Source organism: Salvia splendens, chromosome 13, assembly GCF_004379255.2.
Source record: "Salvia splendens isolate huo1 chromosome 13, SspV2, whole genome shotgun sequence".
Lineage (NCBI taxonomy): Eukaryota > Viridiplantae > Streptophyta > Magnoliopsida > Lamiales > Lamiaceae > Salvia > Salvia splendens.
Genome location: NC_056044.1, coordinates 5,017,236 through 5,032,895, shown reverse-complemented (window position 1 = coordinate 5,032,895; position 15,660 = coordinate 5,017,236). Strand labels below are relative to the sequence as shown.

At 35.1% G+C, this 15,660-nt stretch overlaps 3 protein-coding genes across 7 annotated transcripts; 1 reads left to right on the top strand and 2 right to left on the bottom strand.

The window, feature by feature from the left end:
• The first annotated feature begins 849 nt into the window (after positions 1–849).
• LOC121762525 (S-adenosyl-L-methionine-dependent uroporphyrinogen III methyltransferase, chloroplastic-like) lies at positions 850–3,568 on the top strand. 2 transcript variants are annotated; one of them, XM_042158426.1, is made up of 5 exons: positions 850–1,590; positions 2,046–2,126; positions 2,242–2,311; positions 2,675–2,952; positions 3,073–3,568. In XM_042158426.1, the coding sequence occupies exons 1-5, from the start codon at positions 1,063–1,065 to the stop codon at positions 3,220–3,222; spliced, it is 1,107 nt and encodes a 368-aa protein (XP_042014360.1). In that variant the 5' UTR covers positions 850–1,062; the 3' UTR covers positions 3,223–3,568. The 2 variants fall into 2 exon arrangements, with proteins under 2 accessions (XP_042014360.1, XP_042014361.1); XM_042158427.1 differs by having other exon boundaries at positions 851–1,590; positions 2,049–2,126; positions 3,073–3,531.
• A 382-nt stretch (positions 3,569–3,950) lies between these two features.
• Positions 3,951–6,715, bottom strand: LOC121762437 (O-fucosyltransferase 20-like). Its single transcript, XM_042158316.1, has 5 exons — positions 6,046–6,715; positions 5,779–5,947; positions 5,338–5,427; positions 4,925–5,208; positions 3,951–4,830 (listed from the first exon to the last, which is right to left on the bottom strand). The coding sequence occupies exons 1-5, from the start codon at positions 6,618–6,620 to the stop codon at positions 4,335–4,337; spliced, it is 1,614 nt and encodes a 537-aa protein (XP_042014250.1). The 5' UTR covers positions 6,621–6,715; the 3' UTR covers positions 3,951–4,334.
• A 1,718-nt stretch (positions 6,716–8,433) lies between these two features.
• On the bottom strand, positions 8,434–15,184 carry LOC121762720 (beta-glucosidase 13-like). 4 transcript variants are annotated; one of them, XM_042158684.1, is made up of 15 exons: positions 15,059–15,184; positions 14,917–14,989; positions 14,521–14,606; positions 14,314–14,380; positions 13,884–13,942; positions 13,553–13,628; positions 13,158–13,235; positions 12,848–12,935; positions 12,509–12,758; positions 12,311–12,426; positions 11,359–11,573; positions 11,234–11,265; positions 10,596–10,701; positions 10,431–10,521; positions 8,434–8,679 (listed from the first exon to the last, which is right to left on the bottom strand). In XM_042158684.1, exons 1-15 carry the CDS (start codon positions 15,179–15,181, stop codon positions 8,508–8,510), a joined length of 1,632 nt encoding a protein of 543 aa, XP_042014618.1. In that variant the 5' UTR covers positions 15,182–15,184; the 3' UTR covers positions 8,434–8,507. The 4 variants fall into 4 exon arrangements, with proteins under 4 accessions (XP_042014618.1, XP_042014619.1, XP_042014620.1 ...); XM_042158685.1 differs by having other exon boundaries at positions 13,884–13,949; positions 14,877–14,989; positions 15,059–15,130; XM_042158686.1 differs by lacking the exon at positions 15,059–15,184 and having other exon boundaries at positions 13,884–13,949; positions 14,917–14,959.
• Positions 15,185–15,660: the final 476 nt, after the last annotated feature.

Sequence of the window (15,660 nt, the reverse complement as noted above, 5' to 3'; positions counted from 1 at the left end):
CATCAGTTCCGCCTTGGCGACCTATCAATCCATGAACTACAAGCTGTTCAAGTACCTTAACATTTGGCAGGAAACGCGGGCGCATCCGAAGTATAGGGGAGGCGTATCATCCTCTTCTAGCTCCTCCTCCAAACGGTTGAGGTCGGTATCCCTATCCGACGCCGGCTCCGAGGATGTGGCTAGCCAACTTGCCGGAGCTAACTTGGGTAGCCCCGACGCCGGCCTGAGCAGTTCCCAACGCCGGCCGCAAGAAAGGAAGAAGGCGGTGGCCAACCGCCGTCGCGCTTCGACTCCATCCGCCCCGCTTCCGCTCCCTATGTGCCACCTCAACCCCCCCACCAACTTGTTGTGGGGGATTTTGGCCCAACTCAATTTGGCCGATAGGTCAACTATGACCCCTCGAGCAACTTCGATCGCATGTGGCGATGATACGGGGTGTCCAAAGAACATTGGGGGTAGAGCCGGATGAATAGTCATCCACGGGGTAATTTTTATTTTTTATTTGTTTAATTATGTAATTTTTAATTTTTAGTATTTTAATTATGTAATTTTTAAATTTTTTTTGTAATTTGTAATATTATTTCGGGTATTTTTAATGTATTTTAATTTTGTGGAAATGTTTTTATTTAAATTGAATAATAGAATGGTGGAACTCTTGAGCTTGTACTTGCGGAAGAGCACGAATGTGAGTGTTGTGCTCTTGCTTAAGAGCCGTGAGTAAAAGTGAGACTGAGCCCACATTCGTTCTAGTTGGCAAGAGCACGGACGTGGTTGCTCTTTATTCTTTGAAAATGGCATAAATAATTTTCAATAAAAAATTGACAGTCTAGCTTCTTTGTCCACTTCTCAAAAGCATAGTTGCCTTGCCTTCTCAACCCTTGAAAAGCTTCAAAAAGCGTCCCCCAAAAATCCAAATCAGAATTGGCCTCTCCCTCTCTGTAAAACTGTATCTTCCCCGCATCACGTCTCCTTACACAAATGTATATAAACCCACTCTCCATCTCTCCCAAACCACACTTTCCCTAGCCATTCCATCCCAATTCCAACTCAATTGCCATTCCAATGGCTCTATCAAGCAGACTCCCATCTTCTACACCGATTTATCAATCAAGAAACCCCAACCCTTCCATCCATAGAAAGCTTTTCACCATCAATTGTTCTTCCGATTCACTAAAGGCGTCACCTTTCACTGAAAAGCATTCAATCGAGAGGTACCAGCGGGACAGCTGGGTGTACAAGAGCCAGCTGCAGCAGCCCTCGTGCTCCTGCCAGCTCCCCTCCGATCAAGACTTCGTTAGGGATTATGACATAGCTATGCAGCTCCCGGAGCTCAAGAAGCTGCTTGAGGTTTTGAGGGAGAAGAGGAGAGATGAAAATGGAGGTGAGAGGAAGGGGCCTGGCAATGTGTTCTTGGTGGGGACAGGGCCTGGTGATCCTGAGCTCTTGACGATTAAGGCGTTGAGAGTGATCGAGAGCGCTGATTTGTTGTTGTATGATAGATTGGTGTCTAATGATGTTTTGAATTTGGTTGGGCCTAATGCGAATCTTCTGTATGTTGGGAAGACTGCTGGATACCATAGCCGAACTCAGGTTTGTTTCTTTATTGCTTAATTTTAGCCCAATTTTAATGTTTTGTGATTTCTTATTGCCAATTTTGATATGTGGTTTATTTGGGTATGAGTGGGTTTTTTTTAAAATTGGTAGTTTTGAATGATCTGTGAATCGGATGATTGTGTGGTCTCTGTAGCGATTGATCGGAGAATAGGCTGCGGTCTATGTTGCATGTTCGTTTTCTATTATCCTACTAAAGTTCCTATGTAATGGTGAAATTCTTGTACGTGTTGATGTATAAGATGTAAAAAAACTTACTTGGGCAGGTGTAAAGATGATCTGAGTGCTGTAGGATTGATATACTGTGGTTCTTGTTGTGGAAAACATCTTCGCATATTGGTGTTCTCATGAAAACAGAAAAAATATTTGTATAAACGCTAGAAAATGTATTGCTGTATTGTTGCCGAAAAAACACTTACCATTGAGGGATTTAGCAGGAGGAGATTCATGAATTGCTCTTAAGTTTTGCTGAAGCTGGAGCAAATGTTGTGAGGCTTAAAGGTGGAGATCCTTTGGTAAGTACTATTAGAGCTTATAACATTAGAGAATATTAATGGAAGAATGCCATTTGCTGTTTCACCGTGATGTTTTTGGAAGTTGGGTTTTGATTACTATAACCTTTGGTTGCAGGTATTTGGAAGGGGTGGAGAGGAGATGGACTTTCTACAACAACAAGGGATTGAAGTGAAAGTCATTCCAGGTATGGCGATTACGGAATAATTTTCATTCTTGTGCGTATGTGCATGTGTGTTTTTGTTGTCATTCCTTCATTATGTTTGCACTTCAATCATCATTGGTTACTTCAGTATGAATTCATGATGGAGTTCACTACTTTTGGGAAGTTCCTAAGTATAGAAACCTAGGATCTCTTATTAATGTGCAGGTTTTGCTACTTTGGTTTCGTTCTACATTAAACGAGAGGCATTAGAGAAAATGCTAAACTGAGTTACATGAATGACAAACGAGATATATTATATATCTTCTGGAATCAGATCCTGTATACAAGCTTCGAGTATCATGAAAAATATTATGACCTGATATACGTGTTCCTGTAAATTGACAGGCATAACAGCTGCTTCTGGAATAGCTGCCGAATTAGGAATTCCATTGACACACCGTGGTGTTGCAACTAGTGTTCGATTTCTAACAGGCCACTCAAGAAAGGGTGGAACGGATCCTCTGTTTGTCGCAGCGAATGCTGCTGATCCGGATTCCACACTTGTTGTCTATATGGGCTTGTCGACTCTCCCTTCCCTCGCCTCCAAACTAATGCATCATGGTTTGCCAGACAACACACCTGCTGCAGCAATTGAGCGAGGAACTACTCCTCAACAGCGAATAGTAAGCCCCCATCTTGACCAAGTTCTAATTTTGATTGATGCATTTAAGTTCGGAGAGTAGATACATTAGGCAGATTATCCTTTCCTATCATCCAATCCTAACCTCATTTGCAACCATTAGGTGTTTGCTGAACTGAAGGACCTTGCTGATGAAATAGCAACGAACCAGCTAGTTTCGCCTTCTTTAATCATCATCGGGAAAGTTGTTGCTCTTTCGCCATTATGGCCGCATGCCATGCTAGAAACTTCCTCTCTGGTCGAATCTAGATAACAAGGTTTACCCGGAGGTGAAGCAACGAGCCCTGTCTTCGAAGACACGAGTTAACTAATAGCTTCTTTGGTTGCTTTTGCTGCCCGTGAATCTGCATCATGCGAGATTACGAGCAATCGTAAGCGTCTCATGCATCATTTTTGCCAGTGGAATGCGGAAGTAGTTATTTTATCTTAGTTCAACTTATGATCATAATTGGTGACAGAGTTGGTTGTTTTGATAGAATGTAGGGGTGGCTCTGTTCTAAAACTAAAATCAGAGAGTGTTGATGTTATTTATGCCTTTTTATTTTCTTTTTTCTTCTCGTAACCCCTTTTGATATTAAAATTTTCTTGCTGGTTGAAAATGTTTCTGTATTACAATTAAGTACAGTATTTATTTGTAGAAAAAATAAATCTGAAATGTTCCGCAAAGGTATTTATTTATAGAAAAAATAAATTTGAAAATGTACAGCTCAAAAAAAAAACAATTAACGGTGTTAACAAATTGAAACTAGTTTCTTACAAATTTGCAAATAAATGCAATTCTGGTAGAGCACCAACCAAAAAAGCTTTAGACATTTTTTAAGAAACAACTGATCAAAAGATGAAAAGTTAGTTTGAATTGTTTCTCACCAGCTGATTGTAATGTCCTAAATTATGGAGTACCAGGAAGCAAAAAAAAAGAAACACTAATAAAATTACAGTACTCATTAACATAATCATGTTTACTAACGGCAAAAGTAAGTGTTGAATCACAGAAAACTTAAACCAAAATTTCATTTCCATATCTTTACATGTATAGAGTGTGGCTTCTTGCCTTGTTGGTACTACAAAGAATGAATAAATAAATTGAAAAGAATAGGAATGTAATGTAAGGTGCAATTTTTACACCTGTTACCTAAACATTTCATTTCAATGTAATCTCCTAGCTGCTTCCTTCAGTTTTTTCCATAGAAAGCTTTCTCTAGCTGGAGTTTCAAGATTCAGAGAAATCGATGCCCGGCCTTTCTTTGAAACATGTCCTTCAATTTAAGGCCCCATTGCATTGGTAGAGTGCAGTTGAGGATCACAACTGATATGATCAAATGGGATGCAATAACTCATGTGGTAAAGAGAGAGAGCCGTAGAGAGTTAGACAGCAGAATGCGTCGTAGTGCCATTGCACATGCACTCGGGGATAGGGTACTTAGTGACATCTCTCCCTGCTTTGCTGGTCCTGAGCACCGGCTGTCCCATGGAATCCTGCTGCAACTCAAGAATCAGTCTGTTGAACTCGGATACGGGAAGGGAAGAGTTCAAGAAGTGTGGTATCATCTGTCTCTTGTTAGGGATTATAGTCTTCTTGTGCCCTGCATAGGCTCTATGCCCCTGAATAGCATGCCCCATATTTCCACCATGCGATGGCATGAACACATCACTCTTCTCAGAGACTATGTCGTCGACAGCAGCCAGAAGGGAGGGCTTGTTAGCTATCGGTTCGAGTTCACCTGGCAATGCAAGGTCTTCCTTGTTGAAGAAATGGGGAAACTCTGAGGTGAGTGGCAGCAGGGCTTCTTTTCCACCCAACGGAACCCCTCCTGCCCAGTAGATTCTCGTGCTTGTTGGAGCTCCCAGAGCTTTGAGTAGCCTAAGCATACAAAACACATGCATACGTTTAGATCAACAGCCGTGATAAGGAATTTCATGCCATTTGTGAATTCCAGAAGCTTAGCAAGACTTACCTAGCTACTTCCAATGCGTTCAAGGGGCATAGGCCGGCGAGTTTCCTGTCATGATAGGTCATGTTTGATCTTGAAGTCAAGAGCTCGGGGCGTGCTTTCCGTTCATTGTTTATCATCTCATCATAGTCACGAGTTAGGCCAGGGAGGCAGCCAGTCCTCACCCACACATCTTTCTCCATTCTCAAATGAAGAGCAAGGTAAGGTCCCTTGCTTCTCATTCTCTCTGTAAGTTTGGTACCAAGCTCAATGATACGTGGGACGAACCGTAGAGCATCAAAAGCCACCTACATGTTGATTAGGGTGAGAATGTGCAAAACTCGAACAGAATAAAAGAAGCAGCTACAAATGTGAACTCCTAAGCAAAAGGTAGATGTTTTTCAGTGTAAGTAGAAAGAAGAGACGGCCAAAGATACCTTGCAGCGAAGCTTTTGAAGATCGGAAGGGAGATCCTTAGAGAGCCTCGAATCCAGGCCGCGAAGCAGCAACACACCCTCCCTCCTAAGCTGCAAGACACAAAGGGTTTCTTTCGATCAATAACTTGTTACTAAACAAAACAATATTCAAATCATTGGAGGAATCAAATAGAATCTCCAAAACCATCTAGGCCGGCCTACAAAAATAGGAATCAATACCACTAAGCTGTCTTATTTTGAAAGATTCAAAGTTTAGACTCATCTCATTTTAACCTTAACAGATCAAAAGAAATTTCAAAGATGATAGCTGCAAACAGTAATACTACTAGAAACCTAACTATTTGTCCCAACCACAAAGATGACTGCCAATAACAAGCTACATAATTTTTTCCACTCTTCTAGAAATAGCAATATGATAAAACTAGAATAAATGAAGGCAACCTTTTTATGATAGTGAGAGCGAATCCATTGAGGCGAGGCGTGAAGGGGAGTCCTCTTCTCCTCCACCGGCCTCGTCATCACATGCGTCGACGGAAGAGATGAAACTATTCTCACATCATTCGCCAAAACACTCTTGAAATGATCCAAATCAAATATATCACTGAACTCACTGCAATAGCCAAAACAAGGAAGGAAAAAACACAATCAAAACCAACAACTCATGGCGTAAACACAAATAGGATTGAAGAATTGGCCTAAAAAACAAACCTTTCGTCTGCCCAGATAACATTCTTCTGCAAAATCGGCACAACCAAAGCAGCCCCAAGAATCCTTGCAATCACAACAGCATCGATAATCTGATTCCTCTGCTGATTCATTCCTCCAGCAACCACAACCATCAAATAGTTCGCCCTATCCTTCACAATCTCGCCGCTCTCTCTTCGATATCCGCCGCTGAAATCCAAACAAGGCCTATACCCCATCCCATCAGGCTGCTTCCAGAACTCACTCTCCTCACCCTTTCCCCCAATTTTGGCGGCAAAATCTAGGTCAGAACTCAAACCCCCATTTGCGATTACTGCTTCGCTCTCTTGAGATGCGGAGCAAGGGAGCTGGGAGGGGTCGAAGTTGGACAGAATCTTCAACATCCAGAGAAATCCCAGAAAAAAGGCGAGGGAAATGAAGAACCGCGAGCTTCTTAGAAAAGCCCTCAGCTTAGAACGATGAATTTGCTTCTTTTTGTTAGGCTGAAGCAGAGAATCGAGCGATGCGTCGTTGAGGGAGTTGATGATCTGCGATTGGACGGAAATGTGGCTCTTGTTGATGCTCTTCGACACCGCCATTGCAGAGATGAGAAAACGCGTGGGTAGGAATGGGTTTGGTTGAGCTTTCGTGGAATATTTAAGTTGACAGAAACGAGAAAAAAAGAGACATTCAAAGAGGAAGAAAGTAGGTTAGGCAGAGTTGTATAGAGAGTTTATGCGTGTGCCGCGGGAATCTCATGTAAACGCGATTTTGAATCTGAAACGTAATCGTGTTTACAGAATTCTGTTTCCTCATATATAAAACGATTTATCCGTTGTTATTAATTACTCCATGCTTTGGATTGATTGGGAAGCGCATTCAAAATTACAAGGAAAATGGCATTGATTATTAATGTCTTAAGATAGATATTATTACTCTCTCTTAAGAATCTTAATTGGATATTTTTTCTATTTCGAGCGACTATGAGCCACTTTTAGAATTTAAATATTGCAATAAGATTCCGTGGTTATTAGATTATATAGTATAAATAATTAAAGAAAATTTTGGCACTACATTATGGAATTATATTTTGCCCCCTTTGGTAATGTTTCTGAGTTGTTCGTTTTGAATAAAATTAGCTTGTTAACTAATTGTAAATAAGCAGATTTCATTGTTAAGCTAATTTTCTATACAAATTAGTACATCTTACAATTAAGAAAAAATGTTCATTTATCTATAATTATGTGCGTAAACAAAATTAGAAAGACGGTTTGTACCATTGAAAAGCAGCCAGCTGTAATTCCACAATATTCAACTTTGACAGCTAGTTTATATGCATCTGTAGTGCTTGCTTCTTTGACCAAAACCACCCACACCAAATCATAAGTTGTTTTATAGCTAATAATTTTGATGCCTCATTAAAAATTCTGCTAATAATTTTGATGCCTCTTTCTGAATAAATAATACACCTCTGTTTCATTAATAATGACCTTTTTATTTTAATTATCTCATAATTAGTCGCTTTCCTTTTTAGGACATCTTTATTGCTCACAATTTTAAATAGGCATCTTTATTACTCACAATTTTAAATAAGAACAATATAATAGTCTTTCACCAGCCCACCAATTTTCGATTCTCTCCTTAATATTTGGGTAAATTTTTAAATCATTAATAGAGTCAATCTTACTATAATGGAATGGAATGAAGATAAGATTGAGATAGACAAATCTTTTCGTATTTTCATTCCATTATCTCCTCTAGTTCATCACACGAGTATTCCATTTGATTTAGTATTAAGATGAATGGAATGAAAGTAAAAATCAAATTTTAATCGATTATATCTAGAAAGTCGGTCATTAAAAGCGAAATGCAGGAAGTAATTTGCTGCAAAACTTTTGAAAAAAAATTAATCTTAATTTGATAATAGGTTGATTAGTGCATCCATAATGTTGACTAAAAAATCAGCCTTATTTCAGCAATAATTCTATTTTTCAAGCTGTCATATTAGCATTTTCTATTTCGACCATATTCACTGACGACCGTAGAAATTTATTTCAGTAGACTATATATTCTAATTTTTGAATTTAGAATTTTGAAATAATAATTTATAGTATTTTTTTAGAAAATAGAAACTTTTCCTAAATAATCTACACAATATATTAAAAGTGCGATAAATTTATAATACAGTACTTAATATTTTATCTTGATAGGCTTTACTAGGATAAGGTGTACACGCCTATTAGACATAATTGTGTATCTTTATTATTCATTTTGACTAGATTCGTTTTACAGCTAGCTATAGTAGTATCATACGAGTAAACATATAAGAGTATAAAACAACTACAAATAAATTTTATTACTTCATCCATGCTTGATATAAAAATAGAATTGTATTGTTAAATAACATACTTGTAAATAAATTAAATAACAATTTTTACTTTTGTATCACAATAGATTCAAATCCATAATCTCTCACAAGTACATTTTTACTTGTATTTGAGGAAATTCTTAAACCATAAAGCAGATCGTTTAGGAATTCTTTTAAGTTCATTCTCGTAATCCACATAATAAAACCCAAATCGAATCGTGTAACCCGACGCCCATTCAAAATTGTCCAAAAATGACCACGCAAAAAAGCCTTTTACATTTACGCCCTTCCTGCCATAAAGAAATAAATTACGATATTAATAACAATTATTATATATATATATATATATAGGGGAGCGTTATTCTCCTTTTCACATCTTAGATCCTTTTTCCTTCTTAATATTACGCGTTAGATCTAAGGCATCAACGGATCAGATTGATTCTATAAAACTGGTTCCGTGTTGCATTATAGAAGGTGGTTGTATGCATTACAGGGTTATTATTGACATTTGACGGAAAAGTAACTGCCACATTTTGGTATCTGCGAATAATGCACCACATGGTCACGAGTAATGCATATAATTGACTATATAATGCACAATATGTGAACTGCAATGCATACGAATAAGATGTACCATGTTATGATGTTTGGACACACGTTTCTTGTTTCTCCTAAGGGTTTAATAAGCTTAGGGGCTAGGGTATAGTACGTAGACACGTATGTAATCTTCACATGGTAACGAGTAATGGATATAATTGACTATATAATGCACAATTTGTGAACTGCAATGCATACGAACAAGATGTGCTGTGTTATGATGTTTGACACACGTTTCTTGTTTCCCCTAAGGGTTTAATAAGCTTAGGGGCTAGGGTATAGTACGTACGCATTAATAACAAATTATAAAACGATACGAATAATTCACCAAATTGTCACGTGTAATGGATGTTATTAACTATATAATGCACAATATGTGAACTGCAATGCATACGAATAATATGTACCATGTTATGATGTTTGACACACGTTTCTTGTTTCCCTAAGGGTTTAATAAGCTTAGGGGCTAGGGTATAGTACGTAGACATTACTAACAAATTGTTGTTATTGGAATATACGTATGTGCATTGTTTGGTTTAGGTAGTGTATTATGTAGCTGTTAATTGTCATTATCTCAGTATATTATGCATTATTAGAGGTATTGTGTATATGAGTTAATCAACGGATTGAAGATTACATAAGTGTATTTAGTAATGTCTACGTACTATACCCTAGCCCCTAAGCTTATTAAACCCTTAGGGAAACAAGAAACGTGTGTCAAACATCATAACATGGTACATCTTATTCGTATGCATTGCAGTTCACATATTGTGCATTATATAGTTAATAACATCCATTACTCGTGACAATTTGGTGAATTATTCGTATCGTTTTATAATTTGTTATTAATGCGTACGTACTATACCCTAGCCCCTAAGCTTATTAAACCCTTAGGGGAAACAAGAAACGTGTGTCAAACATAATAACACAGCACATCTTGTTCGTATGCATTGCAGCTCACAAATTGTGCATTATATAGTCAATTATATGCATTACTCGTTACCATGTGAAGATTACATACATGTCTACGTACTATACCCTAGCCCCTAAGCTTATTAAACCCTTAGGGGAAACAAGAAACGTGTGTCAAACATCATAACACAGCACATCTTGTTCGTATGCATTGCAGTTCACATATTGTGCATTATATAGGCAATTATATACATTACTCGTGACCATGTGGTGCATTATTCGTAGCGGTTTCCAGCCTAGATTAGATTACTATTGTACCTTCATAATGCACAAAATAGGACAAATAATGCAACACGAGATTAATTACCCAATGTTGATCTTGACCGTTCATTTCTCTAATCTAATGGCTGATATTAAGAAGGAAAAATGTGGAAATATAGGAAAAGTAAATGAATACATCCCTATATATATATATATATATATAGGTCTATTATCTCACAACAATACTATATAAATGAAAAGAAGTCCTTACTCAATGGCTTGTTGAACAGCTCTAATATGACCATAGTAAAAATCAATTCGTTGTTGGTCTTCTGTACTGCTATTGTAAAAGTCACCTATACCTAAAAGTAAAAAAAATAATTTTTTAAGAATAACATTTACTATATAGTAATAATAAAAGAATATTTACAAATACCTGTTTCTGTTACGTAAATAGTTTTGGAAATGTTATATTTTTGCTTGGTGTAGAGTAGAATATCATGAAGTCCTTGTGGGTAGACATAGAAAACGCCAACTGCAGTCTAAAATTTCATCTATAATTAGATCGCTACGTACAGTGTTGAGCTAACAATAATCGAAGAAATTGTCCATTTATAGATGAGATAGATAAAATTGATAAGATAGTATGTAATCGACCAAAATTTTAGAAAGAGTAACAATTGTTCCAATTGGATTATTAAGCCCTTCTTGATATGATCGAATAGAGGAATAAATAAAATATGGATATTTACTTCTATTTTTTGCTTAGTTTATTGACATGGAATGCTTATAAGATGAAATGGAGGAGATAAAATGAAAAATTAAAGAAATTATCATTTCATTCCTATCTAAAATATAAATTCATAATTTCATTATGTTTCATCTTTATTCTATTATATCATACCAAGATAGGTCATTAAAGTGCAAACAAAAATACCAAATCATCCATCACCGACCAAATTATGCAAACTAAATATTCAATTAATTATAATTAATATTTTTTTATAGATCTTGATTTATCACTAAAACCAATATGTAAACGTGATTCCCATAAAAACAAGTGTTATGACTTACCGGATCACCGATTGGTACACCGTCAATATCCGCTGTGAAATCATTGCAAAAATATAAATAAATAAATAAAATACTTGCTACATATAAATGAATAGAATTAATATTTAAAAATGATAAGGACTTACACGAAAGATGAACCATATTATCAGTGGAGCAGCTAATATTGGGATTGGGAGTGGAGACATGTGCTGCATAATTTGCTGTATAATAGTTTAATCCTATGAAATCAAATGACCCTTTTAACATTAAGCTTTCCTCCTCTGTAAATTTTGGCAACCGATTTTTTACAATGGAACGCATTATTGCTGGATAATCTCCATATACTATTGGATTCATAAACCTACAAACAAAGTGAATAAATTAATTCCACAATTACAATATCCAATTAAATTACTGAATTGAAATCAAATTAAATAAGAGAAAAAATATATATTCACATGTCTTTAGTAAGAATGAAACCCTACAACTGCAGATTTAGGCTAGAATTATTAGTTTCCAAAACAAAGTTTGTCCTGGAGTAGTATTTTAAAAATAGACATTCCCAATGAATTTATTATATTTTTATAAAATTGACCCGGCCCACTTTCTAAGCAAATGGAATCATTTCAAATTAAAAATCACACATTATTTTATAATTCCTGTATAAATCTTAGGCAATTTTCACTTGCCGGCGTAACCTGTTGGTAATGGAAGAAATATTTGAAAACTAAATAAATTTATTATTTCCAATATCAAAAGTAATAGAAATGTAGAAAAGTAAAAATATAGAGTATAATATATTAACCTATAATCTTCAAAACATATAGTATGTCATCTGTTTACTACCAATAATGTGTATGATACAAGTTTTAGTGAAAAAATTAGTAAAATAAAAAGTAAAAAAGTTAAATATTTTAAATTGTAGGTGGATAAATATATACTATATGAAAGAAAAATAAAAGAGAAAATATGATGAGTCATATTAGCAAATTTGAAAATAAATTAGTTTTTATGGACATACAAAAATAGAAATAAAGAATTTAAATTATGGACGGATAAAATATTTTTTAAACTGTAAATGTGGGAGAGGTAACTCACCATCCATACATAAAATCAAGGGCTCGTTGTGCAGCTTTGATATCGAGATCGGTGCTCGAATAAGGTACAATCCAGTTGGATACTAGTGTTATGCCTATTTCTCCCGTTTGAGTTGCCTATCCACGATTTAATATCAACATAAATAAAAATGATTAATGAAGATTCAATACATTATGCATGCAAATGTTGAAATCAAACCTGATATTTGTGTTTGTATAATTTGAAAGTTGTCGCATGAGAGAGAAGCAAATGGTGAGCGACAATGTAAGGTTCGATTGCAGAGTCGCCTCGAGGGCAAGAGGAGCATCTCCCAGGCGCTAACGGTCCGTACAAACCTCCATCGTATCCAGTTACAGCAAATATATATGCCTCATTTACCGTCATCCAATGCTTAATCCGATCGCCAAATTCTTTGAAACAAACTTCTGCAAAATCTCTAAAATCATCTCTGAAAACCCCAAATCATAACTATGTTTAGTACTACTATCATTTTATTTTGCTAATGATCAATAGTTATATATACATTGATTGACTTACATAATGAGTGGACTTAGGAAGCCTCCATACTCATCTTCTAGTGCTTGAGGAACGTCCCAATGAAATAGTGTCACAAATGGGGTTATACCTTTACATCCATCCAAAGTAAAGGAGAGAAAACAAGTTAAGAAAAGGACATAAATAAGATAAATTTTAAAAATTGCAAGTGAAGCTATTTTTGTGATTTTTTAAAAATTAGTCCATGCATAAGATCAAAATTTGAATAATAATAGTAATTAATAAAATTTTATCTTTCTATAAAGTTGGGGATTAAACTCTCAAGAAATTAAGATTTTTCGAAAATATTTACCATTTGCTATGAGCTCATTGAAGACGTTGTTGTAAAAGGCTACTCCTTCTTTGTTGACTCCCTCACTTAGCTTCCCACCTGATAAGAGCTTTTACTTAGTAAAATTGCTATTATAGGAGTATAATATGATAGAGTTTATGTGCCTTTGTTGTTCCTTGTTGTTTTTTTTATATGGCAAACTCTTGTGATCTTGTCGACTGTTCTGTTGAATTCTTGCTCACTATTTTTAGTTGTTTGAGCCTTTTTTTTTATGTTTAAAAAAGTTGTATAAAATAGTAGTGCCACATAGTAGAATATACTTGGTTTGTTGCTTATATATATGGTTCATAAATGAGTAGTAAGTTGATGTTGAGGAATTTATTCCTTAGTCCTATATATATACTACTTATTCTTACGAGGTAATATTCGAGGCCAAGAAATGGACATTCTGAAAGCATCAATTCCTAAAACCTTCATCAACTTCACATCATCCTGCCAAATAAAATATCCACATCAAACAATGAAATATTTATTCATGTAAGTTGGAAAAACTCGAAAATAATATTCGGACGTCATTTTCATTGAAAGCGTTGGGGTTGAGTGTTAAATAATAACTAAACTTAATCAAATATTTAACTGATTTGTATGATTAGGTATGTGATCTAATTGGATGGTTATTTTTGTAGAAGATAACATATAGTATTGGCATTGTTAGCAAGCATAAATAGGGGTAACAAATTACAAAACCTTATATAGATTGTAGAAGTTTGTAGCCACGTCTCCATTGCTCCCGTCTGATATTTTACCTGAAAACTTTTAATTTCATTAAATGTCACAATTTCTATTTACTTCAGAATTTCACAATTTCAGTTCACTTCAAATGAATGTTTGATCCAACCCAATGAATGCAACTTAAAAATGTCGCAAAACATTACATTTAGCTTTTTAATCTCAATTAACTTAAAAATATACAGGAGTACACCCAATTATGATATACGCCTATCCACATTAATTTAACTCTTCCCTTTAAAGAAACATTAAAAACACACACACTCCACGCACTGATATTGTGGATGAACATGAATCTTATCATGTTGTGTGGCGCCAGTTTATATATAATTTTTAATTTAAGAGCATATATAATATAAACATTAGAAAAATTTAAGTGTAACAAAACCTGGCGTGTGGCTGTATGTGTCCCATATACTTTTTCCTTTCCCGCCTTCAAATGCAGCACCCTCATACTTTCATGTCACAAAATAAACCTCAATAAATTAATAACCAATAATTGCAAGAATGGGAAAAAATAAATGTTTTTGGATAATATTAATAAATCACTAGTTGATTGTTATTGAATTGCATAAACTATTAAATTAGTGTATACTTGATAGGCCGATGACGCAGCTCCAAATATAAAATCTGGTGGGAGGCTGCTTCGATTCAGATTTGACTTCGACCAATTATTATAACCTGCATTATATATAATACTATTAACAAAATAAAATACTAGCTAGTACTACTACTTAATTACCTAACCAGTATATATTAATATAAGTGTTTCACGTGATCCTTTAAATATATCCCAATTATTTCGTTTAATATATATATTGATCAGAGAGTATATTTCGTTTAAATGTATAATCACAGAAATAAGTGTCACAAATATTCCAATACATAATATAATATTTTTTCATAATAATAATAATAATAATACAATATAAATATTCGTAAGTGTCTAACCTGAATTGCAATATTTTATCGTAAAACAAGTGATTAAAACCTGCAGTTTCTTGATTTAAAATGCTCCATGAATCCAATGTTTTATCTCTGTTATCAACATCTCTATCGGATATCTGTGACACAAATTTTCCATAAATGAAAAGTAGAAATCTCGAATAATATAGGAGTAAGAAAAAACATACTTGATGGAGAGGTTGTTTGGAATTGAGGTTTGAACAATGAATTGAGTGAGAAGAGACAAGAACTACTTCTTTGCAGAGTAAACAAACCAAAAACATGAAAACTAACACACATTGCAAAGCCATATGGGTATAACACTGCAAATTGAGAAGCTCCAAATATATATATATATATATATTGTTTTCCCGATAAGGTTAAATTACCTCTTTACCCTTACGACGTGATATCCATCATAGAATAGGGATGGCCTTTTATAGATTGGGGTGACACCGTCATTAGTTTAATCTACAAATTAATCAACTTCGTTTTGTGCATTTATAATATTGATAGTTGCATTTTCTTTATATTCATGCATTCTAAACCGTCAGTTGTATCCCATCAATACAATTTCTTAATTTTCATATTTAAAAAATTTACCCCATCTTAATTAGGAGTGAGAGAGTATTACTATAAGATATAATGTAAATTGAATAAAGAATATACTTTCATAAATCATACTCCCTCCGTCCCATAAAAATAGGTCATTTAGGGTTAACATGTGTTTTAATGCTTAACTGGTAAAGTAAGAGAGAAGAAGAAAAAATAGTTGAAATTGTGCAGTGGA